The 19,314-nt window shown below is 34.0% G+C and overlaps 1 protein-coding gene across 1 annotated transcript in view; it reads right to left on the bottom strand.

Annotated features, from left to right (window-relative positions):
- Window positions 1-12,438, bottom strand: part of Ptprq (protein tyrosine phosphatase receptor type Q) — a 181,533-nt gene extending 169,095 nt beyond the window's left edge. The window contains exons 1-7 of the mRNA XM_027392465.2: window positions 12,382-12,438; window positions 11,925-12,036; window positions 11,102-11,328; window positions 8,731-8,800; window positions 5,431-5,630; window positions 4,142-4,391; window positions 2,401-2,529 (exon numbers count right to left, since the gene is read on the bottom strand). Coding sequence (XP_027248266.1) covers window positions 2,401-2,529; window positions 4,142-4,391; window positions 5,431-5,630; window positions 8,731-8,800; window positions 11,102-11,328; window positions 11,925-12,036; window positions 12,382-12,438 — 1,045 coding nt within the window. The remainder of the gene's footprint in view (window positions 1-2,400; window positions 2,530-4,141; window positions 4,392-5,430; window positions 5,631-8,730; window positions 8,801-11,101; window positions 11,329-11,924; window positions 12,037-12,381) is intronic.
- Between the last annotated feature and the right edge of the window lie 6,876 nt (window positions 12,439-19,314).

The following is a 19,314-nucleotide window of genomic DNA, read 5'->3' as shown; positions in this document are numbered from 1 at the left end:
TATCTTGAGTGAATAATTTTAAATATTTTGTTTAGTTTAATGCAAATTTGAACAGTAGGAACAACACAAGATCTTCCAGTGCTTAAAACAACCTTTCTTACATTGAAGAGTCCTGTTGAGTTTCTATTTTATTTTTTAATGTACTTAAATGGGAAACAGTGGCTAAAAATATACTTCATTTGCAATATTATTAGCCTAGCACACACAAAGCTCTGGTTAGATCCCCAGCATATAATGATGATGAGGATGATGGTGTGTGTATATAATTCAAGATCTCAGAGTTTGGAGGAGAACACAGGAGGGTCAGAGAGCACCATTGCTCTGTCTCCTTATATAAAGTCCACAGTTTTCAAGCCCATGTCAATATGATATACATTAGCCAGCCTCAGTTCACCTACTTTCATTCTGTACATGGTGTGTAACTCAATACTACCATTTTAAGATGTGGTGGTTTTATTATCCTGAGAGATTAGCATTAAATTATAACATCTTCTTGACTAATTTTCTGATCATAAATGTCATTACCAATAGCTACAAAGGATGTATTAATTCATTTTCATACAACCATCTCCTGCCATGTTATTCTACCTGAACTCCAGCTACTCATTAAATTAATTAGAAAGCATTAATTTCACTAACACCTCCAAGTCCAGGATCTTGCTGCTAACTATACTTTTACTTTCTTTGGACCCTCATCACTGATGCCCCCGCCACTCAATGTAATTGTCAACACCAATTGCCTCACATAAAACTTAAATGAACTAACCCATTCTAACTTCCATGACTTGGACCTTGACTACATTCCAAATGAGTCCTAAAATGGTGCCCTATCAATGACTGTTTCATACTTTCTCCAAAATCTTTTGTCCAGTCTTCGGTCTCAGGTAGTTCCAATTACATTGAAATACTTAAAATCAATTAGACAATGTGTGCCTGCACAATCCCACCAGCAACTCCCCACCCCCACCCTGTTATAGTCTACCTTACCATAGACCAGTGGTTCTCAACCTGTAGGTATTGACACCTTTGTCAAACCGCCAAAATATTTTTATCTCCAGAAATATTTACATTATTATTCATAACAGTAGGAAAATTATAGAAACGAAATAATTTCATGGTCACCACAATATGAGGAGCTATTTTAAAAGGTCACAGCATTAGGAAGGTTAAGAATCATTTCTATAGACAAACAATATTCATATCTTAATCCATTCCCTGTATTTAAGAAAAAGATCTTGCCTCTACCATAAGAACCGCCTTTTCAACAATTTTCACCTCTCTTATGTCATTTTCCTTTTGTTTCTCATTTTTAGCAACTCAGATATATTTATTCCTAATAAAAATGAATTTGTCAACTCTTCTTACTTTCATGCCTGCTTCCTACTCCTTTGAGCTTTTCAACATTCAAACTTCCAATTAAAAGAATGTATATGTCATCCTAGAGTTGAAAAATATACCAAATAGAAAAGATGTGTATGAGTGGGTACTTATGTGCTATGCTGTGTGTGTGTGTGTGTGTGTGTGTGTGTGTGTGTGTGTGTGTGTGTGTGTGTGTTTGCACTGGAGCCAGGTATAGGAGATGAGCTATCTTTTACTTTTAGGAACTTCATGTGTTTCATATTTTTAGAAGTAGAAGTTATTTAGAAATAAGTCTACTCATGAGATGCCTGCCATAGATGTTTCACAAGGAAGGATTTGCAACTTTAAGGGGATTTTTAAGTGCTTTCAAATAAACAACAATGTAAAAGTTTATGTTATTTGATCATTGCTTGAATTAAATATTGACAGGAGCTTTGGGATCTCTGATTCAGTGAGAAATTTTTATTTAATTTATGTCCCACAGTATATAAGAACTCCTCTATTTCCTCTGACAAGAGGATATTCAAGTCCTGCTCCTTTATATGATAGAGAATTTGTTACCATTTAAAGACACCCATATCACTTTGAGTAACCTTTTCATGGCAAATTTAAGGTCACAACAACATTGCACAGAATACGCAGATCCCTCGTAGTATGTCCAGAGAGCACTGATTAGAAGTGAATGCTCTGTCCTAATGGAAGCCTGATTTGTCACAGTCTAGACATAATAGTCTTTTGAATATGAGTCAAGGTCTTCTGGTTCAAATGCTGGAAGGTGCCTGTCATCTCTAAAACTTTCCTGAAGCTCTGTCTCTAGTTCTTTTCTTCCCCACACAGAGCATGGACAGCTCTTTAGCATACTTTCATGCATTTGTGGCTTTAGACAAAAGATCTACAGGACTTGATCTCCCCATTAATTTTCTATTATTCACATCAATTTGGGGTCTTTTCGAGACTTTGTGTCTTTTAACAGTTATAAATTATCCACATATTTTATAGGTCTTATTCTAAAATGTAAAGGCAAAATGAACTAAGTCTTACCTGATGGTCCATATAATTCAACTCTGTAGCTAAACTTCCCTGTTACAATAGTTGGTGGGTCCCACGAAATTGAAAAGGCCTTTCCTGTTATGTTGCCTGTTACACAGTTTTGTGGTGGTCCTTCAGGCACTGAAATTAATATAGAGAAGACGAATATAATATATAAGACAAATATATAAACAAATAGTTAAAAACAAATAGTACAATATGAAAATATTACAATGTAAAAAACACACTAAAAGCAACGTATGTTAAACTTGATGGAAAAACATAACAGTCTAGAGTTGTAGAATTTGAGTAAGACACATGAACTGGTTAGATTAACTTTTTACTGTTTTCTAAGTGTACTTAGTACTGTATACGATGATGTAATGTACTTCATCCTTAAAATTATGTAATATAATCCTTTCCAATGTTATATCATCCCAATGTAGAGATACACATATTAGTTATACATAGTCATATGTAATATATATAATATACATATTCATCACACATATATAAATATTTCCAACCAAAGTGGATATTTGGCTTGAGAAACTCTTTCTTGTGGACAGATAGAAATATTATGAAAAAATACCTTCAAACTTACATACAATTACATTTTTCTTTTATTTATTTTTTATTTGAATTAGAAACAAGATTGATTTACATGTCAATCCCAGTTCCCACTCCCTCCCCTCCTCCCTTACCACCCCCGCAACCAAAACCCTGCTTATCACATATCCTTTCTGCTCCCCAGGGAGGGTGAGTCCTTCCCATACAATGACTTTTTTCACATCGGTATTTATATTTGTTCTAAGGAACAACTCTGAGTATTTACTCAAAATTCTTGTCCAATAAATTTCATTTTATATAATTTCCATGAAATTATTTTATATTGTATATGGAATACAAAAGAATAATATACTATGATTCAAATATAGTTATTTAAACATAGACAATAATAAGCTCGAACTAACATGGGAAGGAAAAATAGTATGCCTTTGGATGAAAAGATGAAGTTGACTTATTAATTACTTGTAGTATCCTCAAAAGTTACCAATCATATCTGATGCGTGATGCTATATTACAACATTCATATCAGACTTCTATTTTGTGTTAAGATGTGTACTAAAGTATCAGGTTCATAATATCTACACTAATATACTGTATTGGTACCCACATAAATACATGTATAAATAAATCATACCTAGGAATATGAGCTCTTAAAAATGAATAATGTTAATGATGTCTAATTGTACTCATTTAACCCTAAAACACCAACATGCAGAAGGTCCCATGACTGCCTCCATTTTTCAAGCAAGAAAAATGCTGAGCATAAAGATATGAGCCATTATATATTTTATCCACTGCTATAATCTGATAATAAAATGTTGATAAACATTAGTTCTGCTATTTCAGGTACTATCTTGCACATCTGGTAATACCAATGACAGTGGGAAGACTACAGATAACTAAAATGCATTGGCAGAGCAAAGACAATTAGGAAGAATTACAGAGGGCATTGATTGATAAATTTCACTCATACTAACTAAAGCATTCCCTCTTTCAAGCCTCTTTACCTTTTAAATGTTTAGTTTGGCATTCAAGATATTCCCAGTGGACATCTAATATTTAATATGGGAGAAAGAGTACTCAAAAAAGTCAGGTTAACAAAACTATTCTATGGACAGAAGAAAGGTTATTCTATCAATAACATCAGGTCATCTTCTTCCTTTCTAATAAAAACAAATCGTACCTGATTCTGGTGTCCTAACAATAGTACTGTCAATATACCCTGCTTCAGTTGTAACAGCTGAAACTTCAAAGAGATATGTCGTATATGGTCTCAGGTGAGTCACCACAAAACTGACGGGCTCTTTCCACACAGAGCTGATCTTATTCCGTGCCAATGTGCTGGATGAATGTGTAGTGCGGAGGGGAGGCGTGACTCTACTGAGGGTTGGAGAGGGACTGGAGGTACTCCACAGAAAAGATTCACTGTTCTCCTAAGGTGTAAAGGAAATTGCAGTAGGAATAATCACATGACATCTCTAGGTAAACATAAGAAGCATAACCCATTTTTTTCTTTACACTATAAATATTATTTCTCAATGTGCATGAGAAATTTAACATTGAGCTTCAGGGAGAAATGTTAAATTTTAATTATAGTCACTGATATCTATAATATTAGCACACAGTATATCTATTATATCCATTGTACTTTAATCTTGAAATTCTGTGTAGAATTTAAAGTAACATAAAATGAAGGCAAAGCAACAGCTAAATCATCAATAAGAATTTTTAAATTTCATGCAAAATCAATAGAGCAAAAGACCTAAGAAAATTTCAATTTATGTTCTTCACCATTCCTATTATTTCTTAAATCATAATTACTCAAATAAAGGAAATCAACAATAAAAAAGTAACATTCCCAGACATTAAGGTACACATACATATACATGTGTGTGTGTATTCAAAATAGATTGGAATTTGAAACAAAAGATTCTTGAGTCTTCTCTAAACTATTTAAAACAAAATAATTTTGCTTGGCTATTTCTCCATAGGTAGTAACACAATTAGCATAGTATTTCCATAGGCTTCACATCAATGAAAAAAATAACAATATTTTCAAAAGATATGCCACCAAAGAGCTCACTCATTTAATCTAAGATTGATGATATATTCCCTTACAGGTACCTTCTCGTGTAACGCATGGACTTATGGCCTCTACTCCAGTAGGAACTACACTTTCACACCTCGGGGTCTTAAAAAGTACCCCCACTCCAACTAAAATACCCAGCCCACCACATACACCCTATCTCCATCTGACTTTCCTCTGCTGAACCAAAAACTGCCCCAATAATGAAGTCTTTCAAGATCTGCCTAAGAGATATTATCTTCCAATCTTTAATTCACACCCTAAAATCAAGACAGTTTCAAATAATGTAACCACTTCTGACCTATTTTTTTTTCAAAATATGAAATCTTGAAGACGTAAGCTTAACAAAACTTTTGATGTGAGGACATGTGTTGTACAACACTCACGTTACATTCAGGCAATTTCCCGGTCAAAATGTCCTCAACTTTGATGGAGACATCCTTCACTATTATGCCACTTCTGGCATGTTTGACACTAATCTTGAAGCTAGTGATTTTGCCATTTGGTTGCCGGGGTAAATACCAAATCAAGTTTACTGCAGAATAGTTGAGGGCTTCGACTGTCAGATTGACCACTTTACCTGGAGCTAGGGTAAACAGGGATTGGAGGAGAGGGAAACTTGTAAAACTTACATGCTGTTTATGTTCTTTAGAGATATTAATTTCCACATAATATGAAGTTAAATATGTAATACATTGAATAAAGTCAGTTTTCTTCCTAAATATATGTTTATTCATTTCACTTTAAATTTTTTTATAAAATGGACTTGAACCATATCTGCATATTTCAAAACTATTGGTCTATTGATCTAGCATATCCACTAATTCATTGAAGCATTTCAAATACACTTGCAAACTATTCAATCAATAGTTTTTGTAAATATACAAACAAACATGGTCTAAAATTTTACTTCCTTCAGTATTTTAGAACTATGTAGATACCCTAGAAGTTGAGGGAAAGGGATAAATTCAAACTCATAGCCAAACTACACAAAATTCATATCTAAGATGTTTATAAACATCTAGTGCCTAACATCAAGTGGATAGATATCCAAATAATAGTTGATGTTTTTTCTTATTTTGACTTTTTATATACCCTCAAAATGAACCTGTCCCCAAATATCATACTATTATTAATTATCTATAACGATAGTCTGTATGTTTAGTTTCATCGACAACTACATGATATTAGTGTAAAAATAAACTGTGTAAATTAGGTTAAATATGCAAATAAATAATCAAGATCTTTCAGATTGAAAAATAAAACAAAAATTCTTGAAGAAAGATAACATCTAACAATGATGGTGACTGGTATTAAAATGCCAAATGGCTAGAGTATAGGTTTCACTGTATCAAAAGAACACCAAAATCTGATTTGTAAAAGAAGGCTGTGTAAATTATGCAAGAAGTTGGGTCCTGAGATTCAATACAAATTACACAATAAGAATGAAGAAATTCCAAGCCAAAATGCATTTTAATGACAAAAGTATATTACCACAGTTATTGAGAATGATTACTAATAGATAATAGATAAATAAGTAAATAGATAGATGATAGATAGATAGATAGATAGATAACAATAATATATAATAGATAAATAATAAGTGGAAAATTTTCTTTAAGGTGAATTAATGAAATGGAGTTGAAATTTAATGTTTGTTAAACATTTAAATTTAATTATTGGAGTATACAAAATACAATAAAACAAAGGAAAAACGGTTGTTAAATGTATAAAATGTAGTGTTTTTTCATGTATATTAATCATTAAAATATTCTCATTATAATTATATATTTTATGAATATCCCTTAAATATTTATACACCAATAACAGATTGCACACAAACTGAAGCATTTTCAGTGGTGCCTTAAGAGAAATGAGCAAATGAAGCGAAGTGGAATTTGCACATTAAGATCTAAGCTTTGTTTCCAAAACAGTAAGTGATAAACATTAATCAAATAACAATCTGTCAAGTCTGGAATACAACCTCCCTTGAAGAAGGATGTTTATATTTACTTGTTCTAACATTATTTTGCTTCAATGAAATACTTCTGGTGTATATCCCTCTTGAAGTTTCACTGCGTTTGAAAATTAATCCTCGTTGTTTCCTCTCTGTGCTTGGAGTGTCTTCTCTATTTAAATATTCTGCTTGTCTATTGCATGTGCCAGCTCCAATATTTGGAGATTATGTAGAGAGAGAATTTGTGCATCTTGATCCAACTATAGGTTTACTATAAAGTACCCAAAGTCCCACAAATCAAGACTTCCATTTTTAATACATATCTTTTTAGACATTGAAGTGTAAGTTCTTCCTTTAATATTTAAATCAGAAATAAATTTTAAATTTTCTTGAAAAAAAAAAAGAGAACAAAGCTCCCTAGGGAGTTAAGTCCTGGGCTTTTAATGTTGGTAGGTAGAATAGCATTCATTCCTCTCAGTGTCATTGATTTATCTGTATGTACATCTCTTAGGACTACTGTTCTTATAAGAAAACAAACTTCCCTTCTCTTAATAATTACACATCCCATGTACTCCATAGAATTTAATATCTATTAAACCTTGATTAATGAACATAATACACTTTTTTCTACAGTGACTGTTTTATCCTCTTTATATACCAGGACCCATGCTAAATTATGCTTAGCAATTGGGAGAATTACTTAGACATATCTAGCATCCATAATTTCAAAAATCATATAAGTTATTGTATAGTCTTATAATCTACCTGGCATATTAATTCACATATTTGCTTATCTTATCCCATTCCAATATAAGACCCATGGAAAATATTTGTTAATTGGCAATACCTTTTCTATGTTTTTATTTTATTCTAATTGGGTTAGAAGTTTATTTTAGTCATCTTATGAGGAAATGAAAATGGGTTGGGCAGCAAGGACTGCAGTGTGGGTTAATACACTGGATACATTTTATTAAAGTGCTAGAAGCTGCTGGTAGGTTTAGACATTACTTGGAAGGAGGAATTGAAGATGACATCAAGATTCCTCCCAGCCACAGGAAGAAGGGGATGTGTCAATTGGTTTGGTAATGGCTGAGTTTTATGAATGATATGTTAATCACTGAAGTCTGCATTTTCATGTCTGATGTCACCAAACGCTTATCACTAGTGCTAATAGGAAAAGATATATAGAGGCCCACTTGACAAAGCCTATTTACATCATTATATAGTCACAGGAATATATATGCATGGGGAAAAAAAGATGAGCCATCAGTGCACCAAAATATTCATAGAGGTGTTTTATAAGCCGGCCATGATGGTACCTACTTGTAAGCCCAGCTGGCAGGACACTTAATACAGGAGATCCTAAATATGAGGCCAACCTAGATGGCATAATGACTTCAACGCTAGCCTAGGCTGCCGAAAAAAGAACTTTTCTTAAAATAAATTAAATCAAAATAGAGCTGCTTTGCCTGACAAGACAATAAATGACTTTTTATTCTATTTTTCTTGTGCTTTCAAACATTCTGCCACCAACCTTATACTAAATAGCTGTTGTGATTAGAAAGAAGAATTTCATTTTTAAGAATGCTTTTACTGCCCCAAAATAGCTAAAAGGAATTGAAAAGGCATCCTCAATAATTTTACAGTTTGCATCATATTTTCATTAAGTTGCATTTTTTAAATGATAAAAACTCATGATAAACCTAGAATTAATGCCTTAGGAAATTACCACTTTCTGCAGTTTGGAAAAGAAATGGGTCACTAAACACTCCAATGCCAGCGCTGTTTTCGGCAGCAACCTGAAACAGATCAAGGGTTTGATATTCAAACTCTTTGCTTTCTAAATACACAGAATCTGAAATGATAAAACGGTCACTTCCCCACAAGGTAAGCTCTAAAAGGACTTCCCTGTACTTCTTAAAATAATCTCATAATAGAAAGTGACAAGGGTGGGTGAGGAGGGAGGGGGCATATAATCAAACTAGGAGCTAAGTGCAGCCAACATCCTTCAGATGGCAAAACAGGGTGAGACATCAAAAGACTTGGCCATGTTCATAAAGGAAATAATCATAGAACATGAATTCAGTTGAAATATTTTTCCAAAGCTCAGTCTTTACCAACTGCATGTGCTACACTAGTAGGACAGACTATTTGTATGGCAACAGACATTAAGATTCACACTCTACATTTGGGCAAATGAGTACTCAGGAAACAGTATCATCGAAAAATAAGTTGGCTTGAGTACATAGAGTCAAAATTTAACAAGGGCACAATTATTTTTTACTTGCATGATTTAGTGAGGTAGAAGAATGGGCAGAGAAGACCCTGGAAATGGCAGCAAGACTCCTAAGCCATGACAAAATGCCATGAGTGGACCCCAACAATTTTGTAGTGCTCCCACTTGCCAGATGGGGTACTTTAGGTAATTTACTTAACTCTTCTAAGGCACATGTTTTTCTCATATTTAACTGGGGATAGTAATTTACCTATGTCACAGGGTTTTTTCAGAGACTAACTGAAATAATATACATAGAGTGCTTCACAGGCTTTCCCCATAGGTGTTACTTATTCTGAAGATATCAAATGTACCATACCAAATTCCCTTTGGAATTCATCATGGCTGACATTTATTTGAAGAGAGCAAATGTCACAGCAGTGATTTACAAAGTGTGAGATGAAACATAGACTACAGGCCTCTTAGTAAGATGGAAATGACAACATTCAGAGAAATAAAATGCAAAGCTATAAAAATAGATCTAAGCAGAACTAGCCTGGGAAAACCAACTTGTTCTCAACAATAATTTCTTATATCCTGTTAAATTTAATATTTATTTATTTATTTATTACACTCTGGAGTACATGTTGTGATGCTAGTCAACCTAAATATATGTATGTTTCTAGAAAATACATTTTGCAATTTTCAGGTGTCAAAACTTTTCTTACAAAAACTCCCCTACTGAGTCTTCTCATCAAGGAAGGCCACCACAGTTAGTAATGCCACATACTCAGCCCTTAAATATTTTCTTCAACATATTCACTTAGCTTTAAGACTCATAGAAAAGTCAAGGGCTAGTGAGATGGCTCAGAAGGTAAGGACTTTGTTACCAAGCCTGACAACCTGAGTTAGAGATCTGTAACACAGGAGGTAGAAGAAAAGACTCAACTCCCACAAATTGTCCCTTATACCATAACATGCACATCCCCTGGAACACACACCCCCATATGACACAATACATACATACATACATACATACATACATACATACATACATACATACATACGTATCTTTTTAAAGAAAACAAAGCATGTACATTATGTTCAAAATAGTGAGGAGCCAAGAGGATGCCTCTGTTCTTTACTTTCTCAACTGCAAATGTCATAGCTATCCCTAACTACTAAAATTTCTATTTAATCTAATATAGTATTGTTTTGTTTAAGTTCATCTTTACTTAGTATTCAAATAAACATTAAATTTTCAATTGTTGATGTTGTAAATCATCACACACTTTTGGAAATACAAAAGCAACTAAGAGTTCAGTAAATAAAAGTGAAATAGAATTAGATTCATTAGTTTTAGTAAAGCTGTATCTTCAATTGTTTTCAATCCATTATTCCAATGTTTAGCAATGTACATTCAGGTTCCAGAGGTTTAGAAGAAAATACCAATGTTAAATTTAAATGCTGATGAAAAGAACTCTGTTTTAGTCTGGGGAAGTGGACTGGTGGTTGAGCATTTTACCTAACATATACAAGACTCTGGGTTCCATCCTTGCACGGCAAAAAATTTAAAATAATAAATAAGTGGCATGTAATATTGTCACTTTGAAACCTGAAGCATTGAATTTAAACTTAATTTCCTTTCCATAGAAGATATTAAGCTAAAGCTTTTCAAAATGGATAATATGTAAATATTGGTCCACTTAGATATGAAGAGGAGGGTTACAATTACTTCACCAGGTTTGCAGTTGGGTGTTGAACAGATGTAGCTTGTCACTCTTCAGCACATTCAGCTATCAGACTTACAAGGTGAACAAAAACTCTTGCACTTTTCTCATGGATTTACCACTTAATACTAAGCATCCACTCACAAAATATTTACCTTAATCTCATATGTCGTTCCAGGGTTAAGGTTAGTGAGAAGAACCTCCAGACTGTCTGGTTTTGCTCTCGCTCGGGTGTATGCTGTCTGCATCCACGGGCATACTTCTTTGTACTTAACAACATAAGATAGGATCCTTCCATTTGGATTAGGCGGGGTATTCCACGAAAGAAGAATCCCAGCAGATCCAACTCTCTCGCCAGCTAGGAAGACTGGAGGCCCTGGTTCTATTTTTTTTTAAAATTCACATTATTAATAATCAAGTGATTATTTTATTTCCATCAAAAAGTAAAAGCAAAGTATCTATATATGTAAACATTTTGAAGTTCCCAGAAAACAGTATAAATTTCTTCTTCCTAGAACTTTGCTATTAAAAAAAAAGACTAAGAAATAAATTCTTTGAGGTAATACCACAAACATTCTTTTGTAAGAATGTAAAAAATGGAATGCTGCTAAACACTGCATGCCAAATAAACTTTTGATGCCAAGTCATTTTTTGAAAGAATTTGTTAATACAAGGCTTACCTGCAAGAACTAACAAAGGAAAAAACAGCCTTGGGTGGAATAATCCAAATGTCACCATTAACAATTGCTCTGATCCACTTCACAGGCAAATATAATTACCTCTTCTCTTTGAAAGTGAAGGAAACAAAAGAGCCCAGGGAAGGCAAGTTCTAAACATTTTCTCAACTTTCCATTTGACTTCAATTACTCTATACTGATTTCACACATACAATGTGTATGCCGCCCATGTAAGTATTTCTATCCAACAGAGTTATAACGAGTAAACAACTTTTAAAAGGAATTTAAAGCATGGACTCACTTGTCACGTTTGTTGTCACTGTTCTACTCACAGGTGAGCTATATGTTGTAGCAGAAATTGAAGAGAGCGTTACATCATACCCAGTGCCATAAACATCATTGGAAACATCAACCTAGAATGCCAAGAGTAAACACTGCATTATTTCTGAAAAGCAAGTTAAAATAATAAATCTCTCATCATTTGAATAGTTAAAAACGTTTCTACATAACTGTACTACTCAAAATTTCAAAACAAAGTTCCATATCATTACAAACTATGAATTTGCTGTATCATATCACTGTTTACTGTGTAACATATAATGAGATGAAAACTTACAAAATGCTCTGTTATCAAAGTGTGAATCAATATTTCTACCTATGCCAGCTCTTCCTCTTTGTCAATAAGGAAACAATGACATCTTCAAAACATTACAGTCTTTTACTTAGCCCCTTATTTTTTAAGAGTATAAATGAAATACCTGTGTCTCTGAAGTTCCAACAAGAAGTAAAAGAGAAAAGAAAAGCAAATCCATCATTATTACATTTTTTCATGCAGTAGAATCACATTGATGGCTCTAGAGAGAAATGTTGCCTGCATTAATGATTTAAAGTCAGATCCTCCTGGCCAGTACACAATTAATGAGCCTGGATTACTCAATAGCTCTGCCCTTTCTTTGTTAAACTATTCATGAATTCTTGGATGGAAGCCTGTAGGTTCAGTTCTCTCTCTCTTCTCTCTCTCTCTCTCTCTCTCTCTCTCTCTCTCTCTCTCTCTCTCTCTCTCTCTCTATGACAGGGGAATGGGGGAAGGGGGGAGAGACATCGCTAAGACAAAACCCCAGGATGCTGAAATTTATACTCCCCATTTGACATCAATGTTTTTTGTCTACATCTTTACGCTTTTAAAATACACTCAAGGAAAAGAGTTTTCATAATTTGTGAGTTTCATACAGAAATTTTCTGCCAGAACCAAATATAAATATACACACAAGCTGGCCAAGTGCAAGAATGAAAACTATACCTGTTATTCTCCACCTCCAAGATCTGCGATAGAAACAAAGCCATGGCCAGGAACAAGATCCACGAGAGCTCTCCCTGTGGCCTTGTGGCAGGCTTCAGAGCAGAGAAAAGCACCTTGTAGGCTTAGTGAAGCCTTTACTATGGTTTTCTTCTCAGGTTTTTCACTTTACTCTCGGGTATTCCCATTTCTGATATTGAGAAATAGAGGTTCACATAAATACAGTTGTTTTCTTAAATGTTCCAAAATGTTTTTGAAAATCAGCAGCCTACAGTGGCATTTTTAAATAATCGAATTGTTAGAAAACAGTGACTCCTAAATGACCTTTATACACAGATGTTAAGAAATTATATCTTCAATGACATTGAGTTTCTTCATGCTTAAATGTAATTATGATAATTAACATGAATTTGTTTGTTCCTGGGATATTCCTTACTTCATGTAATCTATGTTCAATTTGAGCATTAAAGTCATTTTAAAATTTAATGTAGACTTCCTGTTTGACTGGGTGGTTATCACAATAGATAACTGGGGAAATTGTGACAAAAAATCTTACATTTCTGATTAGGATTGGGTGCATGCTTCTTTAAAAATATAGTTTTCATACTGGAAATGAAATACGAGTTTTTAAATGATAAGTGCCCATTGTCCTCACCATTTTAGTTGTATTATTCCACCTTTGCTTCTACTGTTGTTTCTCCTGCCTGGAATCCTTAACCAGAACTTCCACATACAGTGTGTGGTCAATGAGTCACACTTGTGTTATGCCTTATCTTTAGAGAGGATTCCAAACAATATGGGTGGAGGGAGAGAGGCAATGAAGTAAAACCTGTCAAAACACACCTGACACAGACCCAATCCAACACCAAAAGAATGGGATCTGGACTGAATCACTGAACTCCATTTTTTCATTTCAAAACTCTACTCCTAGGGATGATTTAACAATTACATAGTAAAAAAAAAATATGTGCACTTCTTAACAAAAGTATTACGCATTCACATAAATTTGAAAGTAACCTAACATGATTTTTTTTAGTATTTTAAAGATAACATTTTATTACATCTTTCATTTCTTTATTTAACCATTTATTTATTTATTTTGTGTGCATCTATGCAGTAGTTTGTTTGCCATGGTCTCAGACATTTGAATATTTGGTCCCAAGGAAAGATGGCAACTAAGGTAGGAATCCTGACCCAACACTTGAGAGGCTGTTCCAGATTCATTCTGTTGCCCTGTAAACACTCTAATGGGCAACAACTTGAGGAGGAAAGAGTTTATGTGGCTTACATTTACTGGTCACAATCCCTCACTGAGGGATGCAGGTGAAGAAATGCAAGGCAGGAACATGAAGAAGGAACCATGGAGGAATGTTGCATGCTGACTTACTCATTTGCTCTCTCCCTTGTCCATGGTTGACTACTTTTCTTACACAACCCAGGACTTCCTAACCAGAAAACAGCACCACCCACAGTATGCATAGCCCACTTACATCAATCAAGACAATTAAGGCAACCCCTCACAGACAAAGCCACAGAGGAACTGGATTTTTGTTTGTTTGTTTGTTTGTGTTTGTTGTTTATTTTTGGGTTTTTTTTGAGCATTCGTTTATTAGGATATCTGGAAATGCTAATTAAATTAGAATTGTATAGGTTATAATTTCTTACCAATAGTGTAGCTCTATGATTGTACTATCTATTTTCAAACTAATTATACTACATAACTTAAACATCCTATAGATTGTTTTGTAGTTCTTGGAATAGGCAGACTTCTACTAGCATGCAATGAAAATCAGATATGATGTTAATTTAGGGAGATTGTGAGGACGCATACACACTGTGATTACATTCTTAGGCTTGTATGGCTAGGGACTGGGGTTCTATTCATTCCAGATATTTTTTTAAATCATGCTTTCCAAGATATCTAAGACATAAAAGCAAAGAAGAGTAGTGTAGAACAATAAATGGAATAATTTGTCTGACACAGTAGCTCCAGCTTCCACACTATTAGTAACATTAGTATGTCCATATCAAAATAATGATGTCATCTTTTTTAAATGTTAAATTGAAGGCTGATACCCTTTACCATTAAGCAATTTTCAAAATAAGGATAAATTATATATATAAATTATGTATGTATATATGGGATTGTTGGGTACAGTAGGTCTGATCAACCAGATTTAAAAAAAAAAAAAAGTAGTAATTGAGATTCTAGGTTGTCAAGTCGAGAGTTATTGTTAACTAGGGCAGAGGTGGAGGCAGAAGAATCAGGAATCCAAGGTCATCCTCAGCTACAGAGTGACTTCTAGGGCAGTCTAGACTACAGGAGATCCTGTCACAAAGGAAGAGAAAGAATAGAGGGAAAGAGAGCTGAGGATAAAGGGAGATGCTTCAACCTTCTTCACAGCTTATGTTAAAATACACAAAGCATACCATGACTGAGAAATCCAACCAACTATTATTCCCAAGTACTGATTTGTACATAAATATCTTTTTCAGAGATTCAGAAAAATGAGCAAAATCTATGAAGCTTTGGGCAAGAAAGCTTTGGGCTCACCTATCATGAACCTTGGAAAGCTCAAGGAAGGGCTGGTGAATGGGTGGTTTTGATCAGGGATGTGGCTTCCTAGATGGTTTAAGATTACACACTGAGAGTCTCTTGGCTAGGAATGAAATACATTTAATGAAGACCAGGAAGAATTTCTTTCTCTGGAAATTTGACAATCAATCAAGAGGAAAGGCCTGGATGCTGCAGAGAAATTAGGCAAAAACCTTCACAAAAAAATAGAAGATGAACATGCTCGACACAGAAAAATGGGATAACCAAGAAAGACAGACAGTTCTGGAATGAGTCTGATGGTAGTATAGGCCATTTAAGAAATTTCAAATTTGTTTTCCCCTAAAGTGATGGGGACAGTTTCAAGTAGAAAAGCAACAGACTAACTTTAAGTGATTGTTTTAAAGACAACTTTAGAATATGGCAAATGAACTGAAGAGTCATAAAAAGTGGGAATGGGAGACTAAGTCCAAAGGCTCCATAGAAATCTAAATAGAGACAAGTGGAAGACACAGTAATGCTAACAAGTGCAACATCCAGGGAATAGCTTGAAGACTGGATTCACTAGGAAGGCTTTGCCATAATAAGCCTATGAGTAGCTATCTATGGAATTTAATTCCCTAGACATAGCAAAAGACAAAGCAAAGACACTCTCATAACTTCATCACTTTAGAAACAATATTGACAAAAAATCAAAAGGTAAAATTACCTAGAATTTTAAGAAAAAAAAACAGCACAATATTAAATTTGGTTGGGGCTAGCCAAATGAATTCTTCTCTTAGATTTTCATCCTGGATGAAAATTTACCAAAAGTTAATCCTCAATGTCTTTGCACATCAAGTGATCAAATCATTTTATCATACACATCCTTAAAAGTTAGTTTTATTATGATAAATTTCTGGGACTTAAATATGTCCCTTCATCTGTGATCTTTAAGGGCAACTCTAAACAATTTATATACAATATGAGCTACAAGAGGAAATTTCATTTTCTAGTGACTGTGTTTAAAGGTAAAGAAAAACATGAAAAATGAATTTTAATAATATATTTCATTTAATCTAATCTATCAGAACCACTACTCTTTATGTATTAACATAAAACTATTAATGATTGCATTAGCTCTCTGAGTTTGTGTGTGGGTTTGACATTTATGGTACAGCTGAACTTTGTCTGGCCACTTGTAAGATTTGATGGTAACAAGTCACTAATTGCTACATGTCAGACAATGTAGTCCACTGTAACCCTTAAATGTTTTGGCTTGGAATTTTAAAGCTGGAGAATAACAGAGATTTTGTCAGTATCTACAAGGAAGACAACTCAAAGGTGTTAATAGTTTGTTTGGACACAAATGACAAATAAACTTGAAGGGAAAGAAAATACCAAATGGAAGTGAATACCACCACTGCTGTGGAGGGGAAGCCTTGGTAAATTCTAGCTTCGAAAGAATATATGCAAAGTAAAATCAAAACATGACATACCCCAAGAGTGCCACAAAAGATTCACACAGGTCTATCAAAATGTATTAGAAATAAAGACTATCAAGTTTCATTTGTAAAATATTTGCAATATAGCAAAACTATCTGATAGGCTTCAAATACCACATTTAAATATTTCTGTGGCTATTCCATAGATTATACTCTATGTCTGATAACTAATATATCTAAGCTTAGGAAATGCAAAACAAACAAACTTTTAAAAAAGCTCTTGAAAAGATTGTGATGCACCATGAACTTTTATACACTTGCAGTAGTCCAAGGAACAAGCCAGGTGGTGATGGCACATGCCTTTAATACCAGTACTCCAGAGGCAGAGTGAGTTCTAGGCCAGCCTGGTCTACAGATGAGTTCCAAGACAGCCAGGGTTACACAGAGAAGCCCTGTCTCAAAAAACAAAACAGTTCAAGGAACAACAGTAACAATGGATAATACTATTTCATGTAAAATGGTAAATGAATTTAGGTAATTTTACCCAAATCTCATTAAAATGGGTAAATAACAGAGTCAATAATTTAGACCCAGGGTAATGACTTCAAATTTAAACTAACAAGATAGCTATCACTTCTAATATTCACATAATAATTAACAAATAACAACAACTCCCCCCACCCAAGAAAAGTCTTGAATGAGGTCACATTTAGGGGAAACTTAAGCACCACATAAGTTGATCTATTATTTTCCTTTCAAGTTCAATGTCATCATTTAAGCTTAAGAGACACAATCTAAATACGCTTTATGACAAGGTATCATATATTCACCTAGTCCCTTTGGCAACAGAGTGGTTGACCTTGAATTATGTTATCAATTTTCCACCTCAAAAGACTTTCAGGAAACCCCAGCAACACAAAGAAGTAGAACATGATGCCATAAGTAAACGGTAGTAAGAGATGGCAGAGGTGAAGCCAGAGCTGGGTCTGGCTTGTCAATGGAATGAACAGTCGGAACAATGACCCTCATGGCCCTCCAGCAAATGCATGAATGTTCCTAAGGAGAGATCTACATAAGGACAATATTAAACACATGTCATTGAAAACCAGTCCATACATAGAAACCAGAAACAGAGAGTTACTAAAATGCACAGCTGAAATACAAAAGAAACCACAAATATTGTGAAGAGAATGAATGAATGAATGAATGAATGAATGAATGAATGAATGAATGACAAACAACAGACCTCATGCTAGTCTATCTTTCACATAACTTGGGCCAGGTCTTAAATTACTCAATAAAACTTTGAGAATCACCATTGACTTTAGATATTTCCAGTTCTATAATCTGAGAGTTCCAGTAACTGGATTTTTTTTTTAATTCACGGAAGGCTAATCATCACTGTCTTTATTTTTCTTCACTCCATGCTTCTAAGTCTAAATAAAAGCAATTATATTGATTTCATCCATTATTGAGACTTTATTGGCTTTGATAAATAATCTGTGGTGTGGTAGGAGTAAAACTGGTTTCCTAGGCAGACATGCTCATCCATCTTTTGAAAATAAAACTTTCTTATTGAAATGGGAAAATCATGAAAACTGGATGCATTTCAGTGCTTATTGACTCATAGGTGTCACTGACAACATTCCTTGCTTGTCTGGTGGGGAAAGATAAGAGGAATGAGCAGAATGTTGGGAACCTAAGGTATGAGAGGAGTAGGAGCAGAAAGTAGCACATAATTACACATGGGTATTATCTTAATAGAGTGCTACACCCAGACACAGTGAGTCATTTTAACCCATTAATGAAAAGTAGAAGGAAAAGAATTTTATGGGATCTAAACATAAGATTATATAACCTTTTAATGGAATAAAAAACTCAGAGAGTTATTATCTCCTAAAAGAGCATATAAAGAGTGCACAGGCATCAGAGCCCAATTGAGGAAAATGCAATTTGTGCCTTATTTGAACTTTCAAAGGGTATTGGGAGACCTAAGACAATAAATTTTATATGAAGAGAGAAACGATCCCAATTATACAAGTGCACTTCACCAAGCAACTGGGATATTGTTGCCCAATTCATTAAACTTTAACAAATAATCTCATTGATTGTGAATGACTCAGATAACCATTAGTAACATATTATCCATATGAAAACAATATGAATTCTAACGATCAATATGCTTCTCAAAAATTATCTTTACTTAATTACAGATACATGTTTCAGTCTCTGAAGAATGAATAGTGAGACAAACACCACTGTGTGATTATATTTCCATCGTACAATGAATATTTTCAATGGGACTCAGTGTAGCACATGAAAAGATCATTCCATGTGGCACCTAATTTAAAATGTAAAATTTAGGACAGATAAGCAGGATGAGAAATAAAAATCCTTTACAATTAACATTAAAAGT

Source organism: Cricetulus griseus (assembly GCF_003668045.3).
Source record: "Cricetulus griseus strain 17A/GY chromosome 1 unlocalized genomic scaffold, alternate assembly CriGri-PICRH-1.0 chr1_0, whole genome shotgun sequence".
In the NCBI taxonomy this organism is placed as follows: domain Eukaryota; kingdom Metazoa; phylum Chordata; class Mammalia; order Rodentia; family Cricetidae; genus Cricetulus; species Cricetulus griseus.
Note: the sequence above shows the minus strand (reverse complement) of the source record. Positions and strands in the feature narration are given on the sequence as shown.